This window comes from Anopheles darlingi, chromosome 2, assembly GCF_943734745.1.
Source record: "Anopheles darlingi chromosome 2, idAnoDarlMG_H_01, whole genome shotgun sequence".
Classification (NCBI taxonomy): Eukaryota; Metazoa; Arthropoda; class Insecta; order Diptera; family Culicidae; genus Anopheles; species Anopheles darlingi.
The window spans coordinates 79,698,557-79,714,781 of NC_064874.1; the positions used below are offsets into that span (position 1 = coordinate 79,698,557).

Here is a 16,225-nt window from a genome sequence, read left to right on the forward strand (position 1 = left end):
GGCGAGTGTGTCATATTACCCTGGAGCGGCGTGTGCAGTATGTGATTGCCACCGGTTCCTGCACCGCCCGCTCCTCCTCCACCTCCTCCACCACCACCACCAGCCCCAGTTCCAGCACCGGTGCTACCTCCGTTCGCGCTGCTGCCCGTTAGCAGCTGCGGTGGATACATCGTCGGTGCTCCCGCTCCCGGGCCCGTCTGGAAGCTCGCGATGGAATTGTAGAACGGCGCCGTCGTACCATTTATCTGCAAGCACACACACACACACACACACAAATCGGAAACACAAATTAGTTAAGTATCCAAGGGGCAAAACAACTGCACTCTTCCTTTTCCACGCTTCGCACACCTCAATCAGCAGCTTTGCCACGGGGACACTTTTACGCGGAGGATCCATATCCACGGCAGCGCGGCAGAGGGCTTCCGGAAGGTTACCGTGGGGCGAAAGGATGTGCGAGGGGGTGTTGGGTGTATGTTATGTTATCGATAATGATGCGCGACAAAAATTGATTTATTGCGAAGCAGCAACGCACAAGCGCGACGAGAACGCACGAAGCAGGCTGTGGATGGAGCGATCCAACTTCAGCAAGTGACACGTAGCTACTCTCTCTCTAAGTGCGCTCAACCTGCATTAGCCGATGGTTTGCGTGGCGTCAATCCCGCGCGTTGCTGGGGCGGAGACAAACGGGAGGGGTGATGATACCCCATACTCACACACACATACACTCATTCCTCTTTATCAGCAAGAGGGGAGAAGAAGAAGAACGAGGTGGTGATGCCACCTCCATTTACTCTCACTTTCGGTGAGGCGATAGATGTTGAGTGAAATTCTCACCAATTCTCGCTCACTCCCAGAACACGGACCACGCGTACGTTCCCTAGACGCTCGATTCTCCGCCTACTGTATGTGCTAAAGATCAATGAACAGGCCGGCAAGGGAACGCCACATCAATAATAGGGCGAAAGCACGGAATGTCGCACAAAGGGAAGACATTTGTCAAAACATTATGCCATGCTGGCGTCCCACCCAATCGTCGCTGTGGCGCGCGAGGAGGGCCAACGAACGGAAAGCGCCACGTAAGTCATATTGATTCCCTCGAATGGCAACGCAACACATCACTTGTTCGTTCGTTCGTTCGTTCGTTCGTTCGTTCGCTCGCACACGCTCGCTCTCTTGGTTCCCTCCCAGTTATCAGGGTGTGCACCTCCATGCATCACCACTCCACCCCACCCACTGCTGATGACAACCCAGCAGCAGTGGGTCGGTCTGCTGTAACAGCGACAGACACGCTTTTTACCAGATAACGGCCACGACGACAACAACGACAACGACGACGACGACGACGGCCAACAAACGGCGCAACAGGCAGTACGCACTTGGTACAGTCACCCCCTCCTGCCACTCCGTTGCCCGGGCTGCCGGCGATGGGTGCACACCTGCTTACGTGGCGGCACTCGCATCACTTTGATGGCATTTTGTTTCGGCCGGCTTGCTGCCTACCGGGTGGGTGGGGGGGGGGGGGGGGGGACCGGTAGCAGACCCAAAACATCAACAAATAGACGGTCGCGCTGGTTGTCGCGTCTTCGGTCGCGGCACGCGGGGTGCGATATTGTCGTTCGGTAAGATATGTGGTGTTTTGGTTGGTGCGTGCTCCGGCACACACCAACACACACATACACACATACACAGGAAGTGACATTCCTTTTTTTGGTTTTGTTTTACAACCCCGCGGGGGGGTGAACGTCGTGCAAAAAAAAAAAAGACGCTTTTGACCACTCACGATAATAAACAACATCTCGTCGTCGTCGTCGTCGTCGTTGTCGTCGTTGCTGTTGCTTTTATTGCTTGTTTCACTCGATGATATGTTTTTGGGGATTAGCTTGGTTTGCTTGGATAGCCTCTGTATTTACTCTCTCCCGTCTCGGACTCACGCATTTTTCTCTTTCTAACTCCAAATGAGAAAAAGGAAACCAAATCCAAGATAGCGCCCCGAAAGCCTACTCGGATGTCAGACGTTTCCGGTTGCTGCTTATCAAATTAGATACCAAAAATAGCATCTAGCATAGCGCGCCGTACACGACGACGACGCCGGTTGCCTGAACCTACGCTACAGACGCGGCTAATTGAATGGGGCTTGAAAACAACCGCCCGCTTGGGTTTATTCCCTTTGGGACAGGACGGGAGTAACCTTTCTCAACATGCTTCCACTCCCTTCCAGACGTTTGCTCGTACAGCCTACTAAGGGGGGGGCTACCTGTTGCTTGCTTCGTTCCCCCTTACATCACCGATGTATTGTTCGATATTTCCTATTGGTTACAGAGTGATACGGTTGTTCATTTCCTTCCTTTCGACAACCGATTTGTCGCAATTCGCGCACACGCCCACAAATTCGGGGCGATTTTATTTAAACCATCCACCAGTAAAACGCATAATCGCACGAATGTGGCGTAATAAAAGAGGTAGTCGCGGCACCTAACCACCCTCTGGCCACCCTGGCGCATGGAAATCGGGAAAACTATTTATTTTTTTTCTTGTCAAAAATGGTGAAAAGCGTTCCGGCGTCGGACCACTGAGCACACGAGACCGAGGACATCGAGATGTGGTAGTAGTAGGCGCGCGTACTGGCGTGCAAATTAGTTCTACTGGCCATCGCGGGGAGCACACTACTGTGTGCAAAACGGCGGGTGGTAACTCTAGACGAGAGAGTTTTCGGTCCCCAAAAAGACCACTTCAAAGCGGCGGTTGCTAAACAGTAAAGTATTCGAGGCAAGCTTTAAAAAAGGCGCACAAACACACATACCCCGGGGGGTGGGGGATATACAAAATAAAAGCAACCAACGAAGCAGCGCCAAGCGAAACTAATAGTCCAACCGCACACGTCGCCACCGCCACCGCCGCCAGGTGCCGGTTCCTGTGCGTACCACCACGTACCCCGTACCCGCCTGGCCACTTTGAATCGGAGAATCCGGCTAACCAACGAGCCAACAACACGACGCGACACATTTGTGTTGTCCACGTGAAATTGCGCTCAATGACGCTGCAATTTTTTATGCGCTACCAACCGCAGCCCAAGCGGTGGGCCGGGAGGGGTAGGCAGTAGCTTTGGTGTCTAATTTTTATTTCAAATCGATTGTCTCCCCCCGCGGTGGTGGTGGTACCCTGGGGTGAATGGGACGCAGAAGAAGGTGTCGAAAGTTTCGCTTCACGGGCGATGGCGCCCTTTTGTGTACACGACTACTATGATGAGGTGGTGGTGGTGGTGGTGGTGGTGGTGGTGGTGGTGGTGGTGGTGGTGGTGGTGGTGGTGGTGGTGGCGGTGTCGGTTTGTTGTGCAATTTTACCAACCCCCAAATTTACCACCCCGACAAAAAAAACAACAAGCTTTTCAGGGAACTTGCATCTCTCTCTCTCCCTTTCTCTTTCTCTCTCTTTCAGGTGCGTGTGCTGGTGGTGGTGGTGATGATCTTCCGTCCTGTCATCTAACCGCGCCAACAACAATTGGCCAGGGAAGGAGTGACAGAGGTTATTGGCCGGATGGATGGTTTAAGGTGGTAGGGTAGGGGGTTAGTTGTTGTTGTTGTTGCAAAAAAAACCGCCTCAACCGACCCTAAACTAGCGAGCCACACGAGCCAGCCAGCTAGTATATGGCGGATCCGGCAAAAAAGGCGACATTCAGTTGCACCCCAAAAACCGGGTGGTGGTGGTGCTGTACCTACGTGGCCAGCGAGCACGCAATACGCTCCATCTTCCTGCTCTTCGAGGTTAGCAGCAGCAGCAGCACCGACGGGTGTGTGTTGGTGTGCCGTGGTGAATCAATTAACATTTTTCGAAAAACAAACAAATGTGGCGACCAACCAACCCTCTCTCCCTGTCCAAAACGCCGAAGCAGAATTTAGGCGATGGCTGCTATGATTAATGTGCTGCGCATTTGTTCGTTTTGCAAGCAGGTAGTAGGCTCTGAGGGAGGGGAGCTAGCTGGAAGCGAGCGACCTTGTGTTTGGCCATCCAAAATGCACTTTGGGTCAACATTCACACCCCACTTCGAATAGCTAATGCTGCGCAATAGCGCTCCCAGCTATGACCGCGCACACACACACACACACACACACACACACACACACACGGCTGCGTTGATGTGTTTTGCACGAGGCCAGTTCCGATCTTTTTGTTTGGAATTTGGGGCTGGCGCTGTGCAACCCATGATTAGATGTATGCCACCATCACCATCACAGCATCCATCCTTCAGCAGGAGTGAAGTGGCGACAGGGGGGATGAATGGGGGTAACCTTGGCGACCCCCCCCACCGTTGGCGTCTTCTGGCAACTGTGAAGAAACCACACACCAGAGGGCGCGTGTGCATTCGCGGGAGATGGATGGATGGATGGATGAGGAGTTTTGACATTTTAACATTTTCACAGTGTGACATTTCGTAAGCTGGCTAGCCGGCTGGGAAAGGGAGTTAGTGAAAGGCATAATGATGATGCTGATGCTGGCGTGGTGCTATCGCGCGAGAGTACCCGGGACCACCACCACCACTACCACAAGTAGCGCAACCTCTGCCATTTCCAAGAGGAAACCAACAGAGAGAAAGATACAAAGAGAGAGAGAGAGAGAGGTACTACGTGGCGCATCTGCGGCTCTGCGAATCGCCCTTTCCAAATGGTCACGGCCCCATAAAGAGGCTAGACTCGAACGCTGCGGCAAGCAGCATTGTTGTTGCAAGGCAACACAACCGTCGCCCAACGGATAGCCAATGGCCGTCCAACCGGCACAGGGCTTCCAGCTTGTGTCGATGATAATTGTGTCCATTTTCTAACTGTACACTCACTGTACGGTGGTCGCGCTTTATCGCAACCTTATGGCAGCACAGAGGAGAAGGAGGAGGTGGACTTGGGTGTACAATCCGGAACACTCGGAACAGTCGTCATATGACGGGTATATGAGAAGGCTTAACGATCGAGTGATCGTGTGCACGAGCAGCGTGCGCGCGCGCGCGCTTGTGTTCGCCGCCATCATCACCGCCATATTGCCGCTTCATAATCATAATCTGATCAAATCCGGAAGCAACACTTCCTCCTCGGTTGGCTGCAGAGAGAGAGATGCGCGCCGTGGATGTCGCGCAGCACACCCGGGTCCTGCGAGAGTAAGCAAGACGTAACGGCGACGATCGCGGCAGCAGCAGGGAGTCTTCCTCAATGAAGCCGGAACCGGAGCCGGAGCTGGAGCCGGATGTTGAATGTGTGTTACGGATGGATCAGAGATCGCATCGTGGCGATCGCGGACAGCACACTGTTCCCGCTCCCTTTTTCTCTCTCGCTCGCTCTCTCTCTCTCTCTCTCTATCGGCATCGACCTCACGTGGCATTCCGTGACCACCAATTTATGGTCGCGAGCGCGTAACGACATGCACCACACCAACAACAACAAAACAAAGGCGAAAACTGAACCGCATAACTCGCCGGTTAGTGGTGGTGGTGGTGGCAGTGGTGGTAGTGTGTGATCATAAAACGATACTTTTTATCCCATTTTTTATGGCCATTTTTAACAGACGCCACCATCTGCATCTCCACTTCTCCCAGGGGGCTTAATTATCTCTCCCTCTCTCCGAGGGACAAGGGGATGATGCACGCTGACCAGGAAGTGCTGACCATGCGGCTGCTGCTGTTGCTGCTACTGCTGTTGCTGGAGCACAGCAGCAGAAGCACTTTCAACTGGCAAATATCTATCCATCAAAGGGGTTTTTGCACAACAGACACACGCGTTGGTACACACGTACACATTGTAGACATAGGAGGATGTGCAGCCGGGTTCTAAATATAGAAAGCACAGCAAGTATCCAACCCTTACCAGCGCGTGTCTGCGTCTGGTCTGGTCAGAATAATAATAATAATTTACTTGGTTAATGCTCATACAGCATCACCACACCAACGCGCCCGACCATGCCGGTTGTTGTTGGAGCGCAACAGTGCGCCACACAATCTCTCTCCCCCAGTCCTCCACCGACAGGACTTTGTTGCGTTTTTTTATCGCTTTTCGTTTTCGGCACAGACATTGGCGCAGAAGTTGGTTGTTAGTTGGATGGGGATCGGATCGAGGAGCGCAGGATAAACGCCCTTCTCGTTGTGGCAAACGAATTTGCAGCATCAGCATCAGCATGACACCATCACCTCCGGGGGAGGATGGTGAGTCACGCGCTCGCTGACCGAATTCCGGGGAAAACCTTTGGCGTGAAACGTGCCACCGATTAGCATCAGTGTTCGAAACGTAGTAACATGGACATACAGACACAAATACAGACTCTGGATTAGACTGTATTGCAAACGACGCGAAGTGTGAATTTCCCGGTGATAAGCTCTGCGACTGCTGATCGTAGCGGTGGTTGTTTACCGGAGAAGTTAACGCGATCACTTCCACAACATGACAGGCGAATGAATCAGAAGACCACCCCTGAGAGAGAGATAGTAGCTCAGTGCAGTCACCATTTGGTTCCCGGGGGATTGTAATGTGGTGCACAAATATCCGGTAAAAATATAAACCGTAGAATCCGTGACATTGGTACTTACGAATGGTGGGTGAAGGTGATGCTGGACGCCGGCCTGGCCGAGCTGCTGCGGCTGGGTGGAGAGGATCACGTGCCGTAGCGTCCCGTTCTCGTCCACGATCTGCTGCATCATGTGACCGTGCGGAACCTGCATCGGCATCGCCATCGGTGGGGTACCATTCTGCGATACCATCGGTAGCGTGACGGGACCTGCGATAAAAGCGATCGATAAGAACAGGGGGGGAAAATCCGGAATTAGCTTAGTTGCACACACATCGCATCGCATCGCATCGCATCGCATCGCAATTGCAGTTCAACAAGTCAAGTTGTTCTCAGTTGCAGTCGTGTGACTGTTTTGTTTGTGAAAAATAAAATAAAAAAATCTGAATCTGAAAATAAATATCCAAATCCCATATCCGATGATGCGCGGTTACGGTGTCTCTCGACGGTCTCGACGGTCTCGACTCTCACGACTCCGTGACCTGATTTCTCCCATCGCAGCACAGCATCTGATGCGCAGCAGTGCGCACTTGACTTGGCCACGTCTGCTGCTGCTGTTGCTGCTGTTGCTGCTGGTGAATGCCGAACGAACGGACACGCCAAACCTCAAAAGATATTGTTATTAACGTATGCACTTCTTTTTAAAATCCATCAGCAACGCAGAGAGAGAGAGCCAGCAGCAGGGTGTTGGATGGTGAAGGAGGTCAGGTTGAAGAAAATAAATAAAATGCGCACCACCCAGACATTCCAGGATAGCGTAGCGGCAACGATAAACAGACGCCAGTCCCGTGGTGGTGCATCGCTTTCGTGCAAAATCTCGTCATTTCGGCGGTTAATGCCCTCGCCGCCCTGGTCCATTGGGAGCGAAGGAGTGGAGTGGGTGGAAAGGAAAGGATGGTTTGTGACCTATCTCCCTCCCCACCAAAAGGTGGATGGAGGCGCCAGAGTTCGACGAACAGAGCACATCCAAACACACACGCAGTTGGACTGAATTCCTGATGGTCTGAGTCGTAAAAGGTGATGATGATGATGATGATGAGGATGATGGGACAAAGCCATGGGACCGACAGGACTGAGGGAGGTATTCATTGAAGTCAATCACCTGCTGCTGCTACTGCTCCTCCTTCTGTCAACACTCCTGCTGCTGCTGCTGCTGTTGCAGTGAGCATTTCGCTGTTTCGCGAAAAAGGATGCTCGCGATGACGAGAGCGAAGCGAATGAACTTTGCTGCTGGTCCCACACTCGTCCAAAATACTGGCCAGATACGGCGTGACGTCCATAACACCCAGCACTCGTTGTGCTGCTGCGTGTGCTAATTGACACTGATATGTGCTGGTAGGAGTAGTCCCCCAGGCAGCTAGAGGACATTCGGAGAATTTTGATGAATTTCAAATGCTGGCCAAAAAGGTGCTCTGTGGTTCTCTTCTATGTTCCCTGCGGCGCGGGAAGGTCGTTTAGACGCGTGTCCACCATGCGGTTTTATGCGGGCTATTCAAACGCATAAACCCCCTCTCTCTCTCTTCCGATACCTTGCTGTGGCGATCCCCCTAAAATAGGGAAATTGAACCCATAAGGGGAATCGATAATAACCGAAATTCAATGAGGATCTAATTAACCATTGACCAGCATGTGAGAGAGAGGGTCCTCCCCGATAGGTTCATCAAAATAGTAGGCTATGTGCCATGAGGCTGTGGCTTGCTTCGTTCGTAAGTTTTGGTCGATCAAAAGGTGGTCTGGATAGGGGAGGATATCTTCATGAATTTTTCCCCTTTAATCGTTCCCCATCGATTGTAAAATCATAAATCCCAAATAAATTTCGACCAACAAAACATAACCCCACAACACGTAACCGTGTGCAATCGTCGCCATCATCAATAGACCGCCCTTCCCCCCCTCCATGATCGCATGTGTCCGATTTCTCCCCCATTCACATTGCGCCCATTGCGGCACAAACGTACCCGGTCCGCGGCGCGGCGTGTTCGTGTACTTACTGAGCTGGAAAATTGTGGAAAAACACACCGACATCGCCAAGCGCGCGCGGCCACATTCCACCGCGCGACAAAATGCCCCCCGCGGCGGCCACACTACAAACGTCTCTCTTTCTCTCCGTCTTTTTCACTCGTCATAGCAGGCGATGCTGCTGGAACGGTCAACGGAAACCCTTGCATGCACATCGGAGATACGCATGGAGCCGAGGGGAATGGATCGTGGCGGTGGCGGTGGCGGTGGCGGCTAGCCAGACCTCGACAAACGCTGGACCAGACCAGACCAGACCAGACCAGACGGTCATTAATATTTCGTGTTTATATACATAGACAATCCGCCGCTCCTCTGCATCGCCGCCAGGGGTGAGTGAGTTTTTGGGGGGCCGCCAGCGCGAGTCGAGCAGTCCCAGGAGACCCACGAGACCCGCGCGGATGCCGCCGATGGTCAGCGAACCATCGCAACGAGGCCAGCCGCCTAATGGAAACACTTTTCGGTACGCATCCGCAAGTAGCAGCAGCAGCACCAACAGCAGCAGCAGCTACCACCTTTCGATCAAACGTGCAAGCCGCCACCGAAACCACACACCCGAAAGCCAAATAATATGCTGAGCGACCGCTCTCGTTCTCTCTCTTTCCGCCATGGCTTTATTGTCCCCAAAAATGACGCGTGGCAGAACAACCCACCACGAAGCGAAGCGAAGCGAGAGAAGAAGAAGGAGCAAAAGGAGCATAACTAATCAAGGTCATTATTTGCACAGAGTACAATCAACCCTTTTTGGTGTGTGCGTGCGTGTGTGTGTGTGTGTTTGGAAGGAGTGGGAGACGAAGGTGGAGCACCACACCATTGGGATGTCTCTGTCTTTCGTGGAGTGTGCCTCTCCTTCCATATTCCAGGGTTGCTGCTGCTCCTGTTTCTGTTTCTGTTCATTTGCCTTTTTTTCCTCTCTTTCCTGTGCTCCTGGGACGCCCAAAAGAAAAAGCGAAACACAAGAGCAGCGCAGAGAATTGGTCCACAACCCTCCCCCAGTCCTCCGCGTGTGTGTCTTCCTCCCCGCTCGCCCCTCTTCCTCTTCTGTCACCCTCAACTCAAAACAACCCGACGGCAACCAGTTCTGAGGCGGCCGAAGAAAGAACCAGTTTCGTGCGTGCATCGCGCATCACATCGCAGTTGCCATGCCGAGCGCTTAAGCAACAGGATGGAGCGACCTCGTGCGACCACCGGGGACGAGCGGAAGGCGAGGACACACCATGGCAACGGCACGAGGGCGACCGACCGACCGGGCAGAAAGAAGCAGAAAACAGCATCGGTGGAGCACCCGTCGTCGCGGCAGCATTGACTTTTCTCTTTGCTGAGCTTCACAGCTGAGCAAAACACAAACACACGCACACAGAGGATGCCAGCATGCCAACAGAGAGCAAAAGAGAGAGGACAGTGCTGCTGTTGCGTGCCGTTCACGCATCCCAAACCCCCCAAAAAGGGGGTTGTTAAAGGTGAGGAAGGGTAGAGGGATGAAAGGACGGTGGAACTTGGCCCTGGTGGCCCTGAACACACACACAAAGCCACGTACACCGGAGGAAGAAAACGGAGAAACGAGGAAAATTAAACTCAAATCAAAAGAATGGAAACTAAAGAGCATAATCATCGCGCAACGGACGTACTAAGGGAATCATATGTGAGGGAGCCCACAGAGCAACACACACACACATATGTTAGCCCTTTTCTCGTTCGTTTCGTTCGCCCGCCCCTTGTCTTGTGGCCGATTAAAGGGATTCCAAAATACCAAACCTAAGAAAGAGAGATCGAGAGAGACCGAGAGAGCGCGAGGAGAGACAGGCAGCAGCACATCCCCCCCCCCCCCCTCCCCCAGGTGGGCGTACTGATCCATCATCGATTCTCGGTGGCCTCGATAGGTTCGCTGCCTCCTTCTCCTCTTCTACCTTTTTCCCGTTTCGGCGGCAGCGAAAACGTGCTGCCCGTGGAAATCCCGTTACCCTACAGCCAAGCCGCGACCTTACAGCTTCCGTTCCCCGGAAAGAGAAGGAGGAAGAGGAGGAAGAGCAGCAGGAGGAGGTCTAATCATGGTTGTTGTGTACTGGAGGAACCGGGAGGAGCAGATGGAGCGGCTCTGGGATGTTGCCATTCCTTTCCGCGCGCTCACCACACAACCACTCATTGGCCAGCAGTGATCGGAAGGGAATGTGCCTTTCTCACATTCCTGGGGCGAATTCGATCACGATCACGTGTGTCTTTGTCTGCGTTTGTTCGGTGCGATCACAGATCAATTGTGTTAATAGCCCAGCACTACACTTTGCGTCGACTTGGACGTCGACTTCTGCAGTAGCTTTTGAAAAGATTAATTTAACTCATAGGCTACTTAAAAGGGGTCTCTTCTCTGCTACGGATTCGCAAAACCATACGCACTACACAAGTGCATCGAGGAGGTGCAAAGCGATCCGCAACGAAACAACGATCTCATCGAGAGTCTAGTGTGTGTGTGTGGTTGTGCCACTTTCATGAAGGATAACGGGCTCTACAAACCACAGAAGCAATAGAAGCAGCATGATCATTGCTATCCCGTTGTTTGGTCGCCCTGCAAATATCCCCGGAAAGATGAAGCAATCGCACAAATCCAGCACCCTCCCTAGACGAGAATCGATCACCGCAAGAAATATGATCTTCATGGATGCGGTGCTGCTGCATGCGGCGAGGTCTCAATGTTTCGCCGCTTCTAGGTCTTGGACGATGTTGGCGCATTCTTGCGAAAAAAAAAAACCAAACCATCATTTCTTGGCTTTGCGTGATCGAGGTGACAACCACCAGGAATCCATTGCATCTCTTACACGTTGCGCCACGAGCGTTAACGATTGATCCGCTTCGGTATCCGCAGATTATGCAACAAACCGCGCCCTTTCGTTAATGTTTCGACTCACTTACGTAGTGTTTGGTCGCATGAAATTTGTCGCTCGTACGGTGTAGCATAATTTAAAGAAGCATTATACAAAAGGGAAAACCAGTAACGGAGTTTCTTTTTGGAGTCTGCGCTGCGCGATACTCCGCCACAGCGCCGCATAAGACGCCAAAAAAGAAAAAAAACAATACGATAAAAGGATTAACACGCGCGCGAACACAGATCGCTCGGATCGCTGGACGCACGGATAAAGCAGAAAGCACACAAGCAGTCGACCGAACTGGAGAACCCCCATCCCCCGTGGTGTCTTCTTTTTCGCATCTGGAGGATGTGAATTTCCCCTTTCTTGCCGGTGCTGGGGGTCTCGAGCGAGCGAGCGAACGAGCGAACGCGATCTGCGGTGCGCCTCTCACTTTGAAAACGAGTTCCAGAAGCGGCGCAAACGAAGTTCGAAGTCACCCGAGCATAATGGAGCCGAATGAGGAGGGGGGCAGGGGGATCTTCGAAACGACCTTTAATGATAAATACTGCGCAGCTACAGCTTCTTTGCTGGAGTTGTCGTCATCATCGTCGTCGTCATCTTCAGAAGAAGTCTCGTGACTTTTCCTTCCGCCTATATCGAGCGCCATCTTCTCTATCTGGAAGTATGAAGAAGCGATCCAAGTGAGCTGCTGCTGCGGTATCGGCAGCCCCTCGCAAAGGGGCTACATGGATCCACTTCGATCACTTGGAGATGGAACGGTGAAATGAAGCGAAGTGTGACGCACACGCACGGGCAAGATCTCGCGCGAAAAACCCCCGTTTCCCGTGGAAAGAAGGGAGGATAAAAAGAGGAGCGGGCGCAGCGTGGGCACAGATTCCCCAAACCCACCATCATTATTTACACTGCACCACGCGAAGGATGCTGCTTTGCTTCCCCGGTTCCCCTGGAGATGGAGGGTTCGTTGGCGCCGGCGGCAGGCACTGGCAGTAGTAGTAGTAGTAGTGGTAGTAGTCGGTGCGAACCGTAACCATCCCAACCAGTTTCGAGATTCTCGTTCACTCTGTGCCCTCCCTTTCTCTCTCTTTCTTTCTCTCTCTCTCTACAGCACGATCTTTCTGTGTCTTTGTTGGGACTTTCCGGCTATTCGCGAGTTCGTGCGATCGGCCAACCAACCAGCCAGCCAGGCAGCCAGACCACCGGCCTCCTGCACGATCGCGCTCTCAACACGGAACGCCATCTACCTCTGCGGGCACTCTACTCTACGGCTGCTGCTGCTGCTACGATTTGTCGACGTGTCACGCCGCGTCGCGATCGTACGAGCTGCTCGTGTGCGCGTACACACACACACACCTCCAGACGATGCTGCAGCAGCTCTTCGCAATTCCCCATTGGAGAGAGACCGGTATTGTGTCCCGGGGATTTCCAAAGTCCGAACGTGTGTGAACCACCCGCCGAACGGTCATTAGACGAACGACGATGAGAATCAATGTCATCGATACCTGTCATCACCTCTAGAAGAGCTCAAGATGTTAGAGGAACTTCCGCATGACATTATCCTTCTTCATCACAGTGTGTGTGGATCACCTACAACAACAACACCACCACCACCAATGTTCTAAGTATGCAATCTTCCTGCTGTCGTCTTCAAGTTTACGGACACTAAAAGTTTGCAGCACTTGATGCACCTCATCGCGCCACATCCGTCATCCGGGAGCCCGAGCCCGAACCCGTCTTGAAGGTCAAGTGATGGAGCTGCTGCTCAATGCCAACTTGATCCCACCACACAATAATACACCTCACCTCGCCGCATCGCTCTCATCGGTCGCCCTGTTCCCATCGTTCTTTGCGCGATCAAAAACCAAAAACCCGAGGCCTACTGCTGCTGCTGCTGCTGAGAAATATAATATTGTGAATGTTGTTTTCCGGGAGCAGCAGCAGCAGCAGCGAGGGAGGCGGTGGTGGTGCCGAGAGGACTGGCGAGTGTCTTCCTTATGCTAAGACACCAATTAAGAGTGGATTCCCCCCCCCCCCACCAACCCCCTCCCTTCTGCTACCCCCAGGGGGTTTCTCATGCGGAGTAAGCGAAAATTGGGAATTTATGAGCCACGCGATCCTTCTCTTTGTCTCTCTCGTCTTCGCTCGGTCCCTTGGATGCGTCTCACCGATCGAGCATGGGAAACATCAGTTCTGCACAAATTTATGTAAACTGCAGCCAGCGAGCCGGCAGACCATCATCGTCACCCTGGCCACCCTCCGAGCGCGCACATTTACATTTGTCGCGGTTCGCGTGGTTGAACACCACGATCTGCACCGCGGATGCCATTTGCGCGATGACCTTTCCGTTGCCCGTGACCATCGCCGCTCACAAAATGATGATGCTGATGATGATGATGATGATGATGATGGCGGTGATCAGTACATGTTCTGTGGCATGTGGCGGTTCAGTTCTTGGAAATTTCAATCACTTCACCGTAATACCCTATTCTGCGCCCTATTGGTTCTCTAGTGATTGAATGCATCAAAATATTTACACTCATAAATAGCAAGCGTTCACTTCGTTTGACGTTGAATTCGTGGAATAGTTGGCGAGAAGATGATAGCCTACTACTACCACACTTTGATAGACGCCATCATCGTTTGAGCATCGTTCTCTCGAGCCACTAATTGTACCAAGAAGCAGTGCACGACGTAATTCAATACAAACAAACAAGTCCCGCGGTCAAAGATTGATGACCAGTCCCCCCCTGCCCCCTCGAGAGAAGGAGAAAGGTCATCCTGAGTGCAAACAAATCAAGGAACTTTCGATTCGAAGTCCTTCTGACGTCGTCTTATAGTACAGAGAAAGGGAGAGAGAGAGAGAGAGAGAGAAGAGGTCCTCTCTCTCTCTACATATCCATCTCATGCGGTCACCACCGAGGTCTTATCTCCGACTCCAGGGTCGGGTCCTCTTCTCTTACCGTAGTCGTGCACCGGGCATATGTGTGAGTGCTGGGATGGTGGTGGCGGTGAACCGTAGTCCGGATGCGCATAGTAGTACGAGTGCTCCGAGTAGTACTCGGCACCGGCGTACGGTGCCGCGAACAGGATACCACCGCCGGCCCCCGGTGGACCGCCATGGCCGTTCTCGTGTGGTTGCGGCGGTCCTGCGGTAAGGTGCACGTGCCCTGGATGCCCTCCTGCGCCATGATGATGGGGTGGTGGTGGTGGTGGTGGCGTGTGCAAGGAGTGCTGATGAGGATGATGCTGTTGTTGTTGCTGTTGCTGTTGTTGCTGATGAGGTCCTAGCAATCCAGCAGCAGCAGCAGCAGCAGCCCCCACCCCTGCACCACCCCCGCTACCGGCCACCGGTGAGTGTTGCTGGGACGAAGGTGACGGCTGCTGGGAGCTACTACCGGTTGCCGGATGGCCATCCGAGGCGGACGACAGGGACGAGGTCGAGGAGGTCGGTGTCTGCGCTTGGCTCAGATGGTGATGGTTCAGATGGTTCGTGGATTCCGGGGAAGTCGAGACGGCCCGTCGAACCATGGTGCCGCCGCCAATCGGTCCAACAACAGGACCTTCTTCTCTTCCCTTCTGGATTGCGTCCTTCGCTTCGATGCTTCTCTTCCGCTGCGTCGAGTAGCAGAAGCAGCAGCAGGGAGTCGAGTCTTTGGGATATAGCCGCGTGTATAGCCCAGATAAATCGACGACGACAACGACGACGACGTCCAGAGATTTGGCGTTTCCTCTGGTACACCGCACCGCACCTTCTGCTGCCACTCACTCACTACTTGAACCACTTATCGGTCACTTCCTCCCGCGCGTCACGACAGCCACGAGCACTCGCACTTATCTCTCTCTCTCTCTGTTTTCCACCAAACGAAGCACTGTTTCTGGGCTTTCTGGGCCGGCTCACGTTGTTAGATGTTGGACCCCGTTGGCGTTTTCGGCTACTCTTCACATGACTTCACATGACGAGCCCGGAAGTAGATATTACAGACGCACCATTATCCGCACCGTACAGGCACACGCACATACACAGGAATGCACTAAACCAGTGGATCTCCTCCAGTGGAACAGCAACTACACACACACAAAACACAAACACTGATTATAGAGACCGGGCTGCAAAATGGAAAACCGAATTTCGTATCATATCGTCGCGTACTCCTCCCTCGGGGACACACTTCTATTTCTGGAGTCACTGTCTTTCGCTGTCCGTTTTTTTTTTGGCCCCCTTGGAACCGTCCTCTTTCCTTTTCTTCTTTCGTCTTTCGTTCGCTCGCACAGACTGGCATATCTTTTGCTGCTGATACTGATACTGATACACTTCTCTTGGACCAAAATACCGAAAATAGACATATCACAACACGCTGTGCCCGGAAGAAGAAGGGATCCAAAGGGATCCTCGCGGCAAATTGCAGCGATCTCGGAGCCAATTTAACACTCAATGAAATCGTACAACAGAAAACGGTACAACCGAGACTTGCCACAAGACTTTCAATCTTAATATTGCGTCCATCTGCTACCACCACCATTGGGGGGGGGAGGGGAAACAGGGTTTGGATTGGATCATCCTCCCCGGTGGAACGTATAACCATCGCGCCAAGTGAGAGCGCGTTATGAATGGAAGATGCCACACCACCAGATTCCAGTCGCTGGCGCGTTTTACCAATTGAGCCCGGGGGACACGGCCATGCCATGGTCCAGGTCCCGGTCCCGGTCCCAGAGTCCAACCAACTAACCAACCACCCAGAGATATTGCGTCGCGTCTTGGGTGGCGTGACACGTTGGCCCTTTCCCTATTGGACCATGGATGGATGGATGGA

The 16,225-nt window shown here is 52.9% G+C and overlaps 1 protein-coding gene across 5 annotated transcripts in view; it reads right to left on the reverse strand.

Annotated features, from left to right (window-relative positions):
• Positions 1-16,225, reverse strand: part of LOC125960021 (fibronectin type-III domain-containing protein 3A) — a 48,153-nt gene that overhangs the window by 9,119 nt on the left and 22,809 nt on the right. For 3 of the 5 annotated variants that reach the window (XM_049693117.1, XM_049693118.1, XM_049693116.1), the window contains 2 exons: positions 6,563-6,750; positions 1-245 (listed from right to left, as the gene is read on the reverse strand). The exon at positions 1-245 is cut by the window's left edge and continues 101 nt beyond it. In XM_049693117.1, the coding sequence (XP_049549074.1) occupies positions 1-245; positions 6,563-6,750 (433 nt within the window). Of the gene's footprint in view, positions 246-6,562; positions 6,751-14,374; positions 15,522-16,225 lie in introns of all 5 variants that reach the window. The other 2 variants (XM_049693119.1, XM_049693120.1) reach the window with 1 other exon arrangement.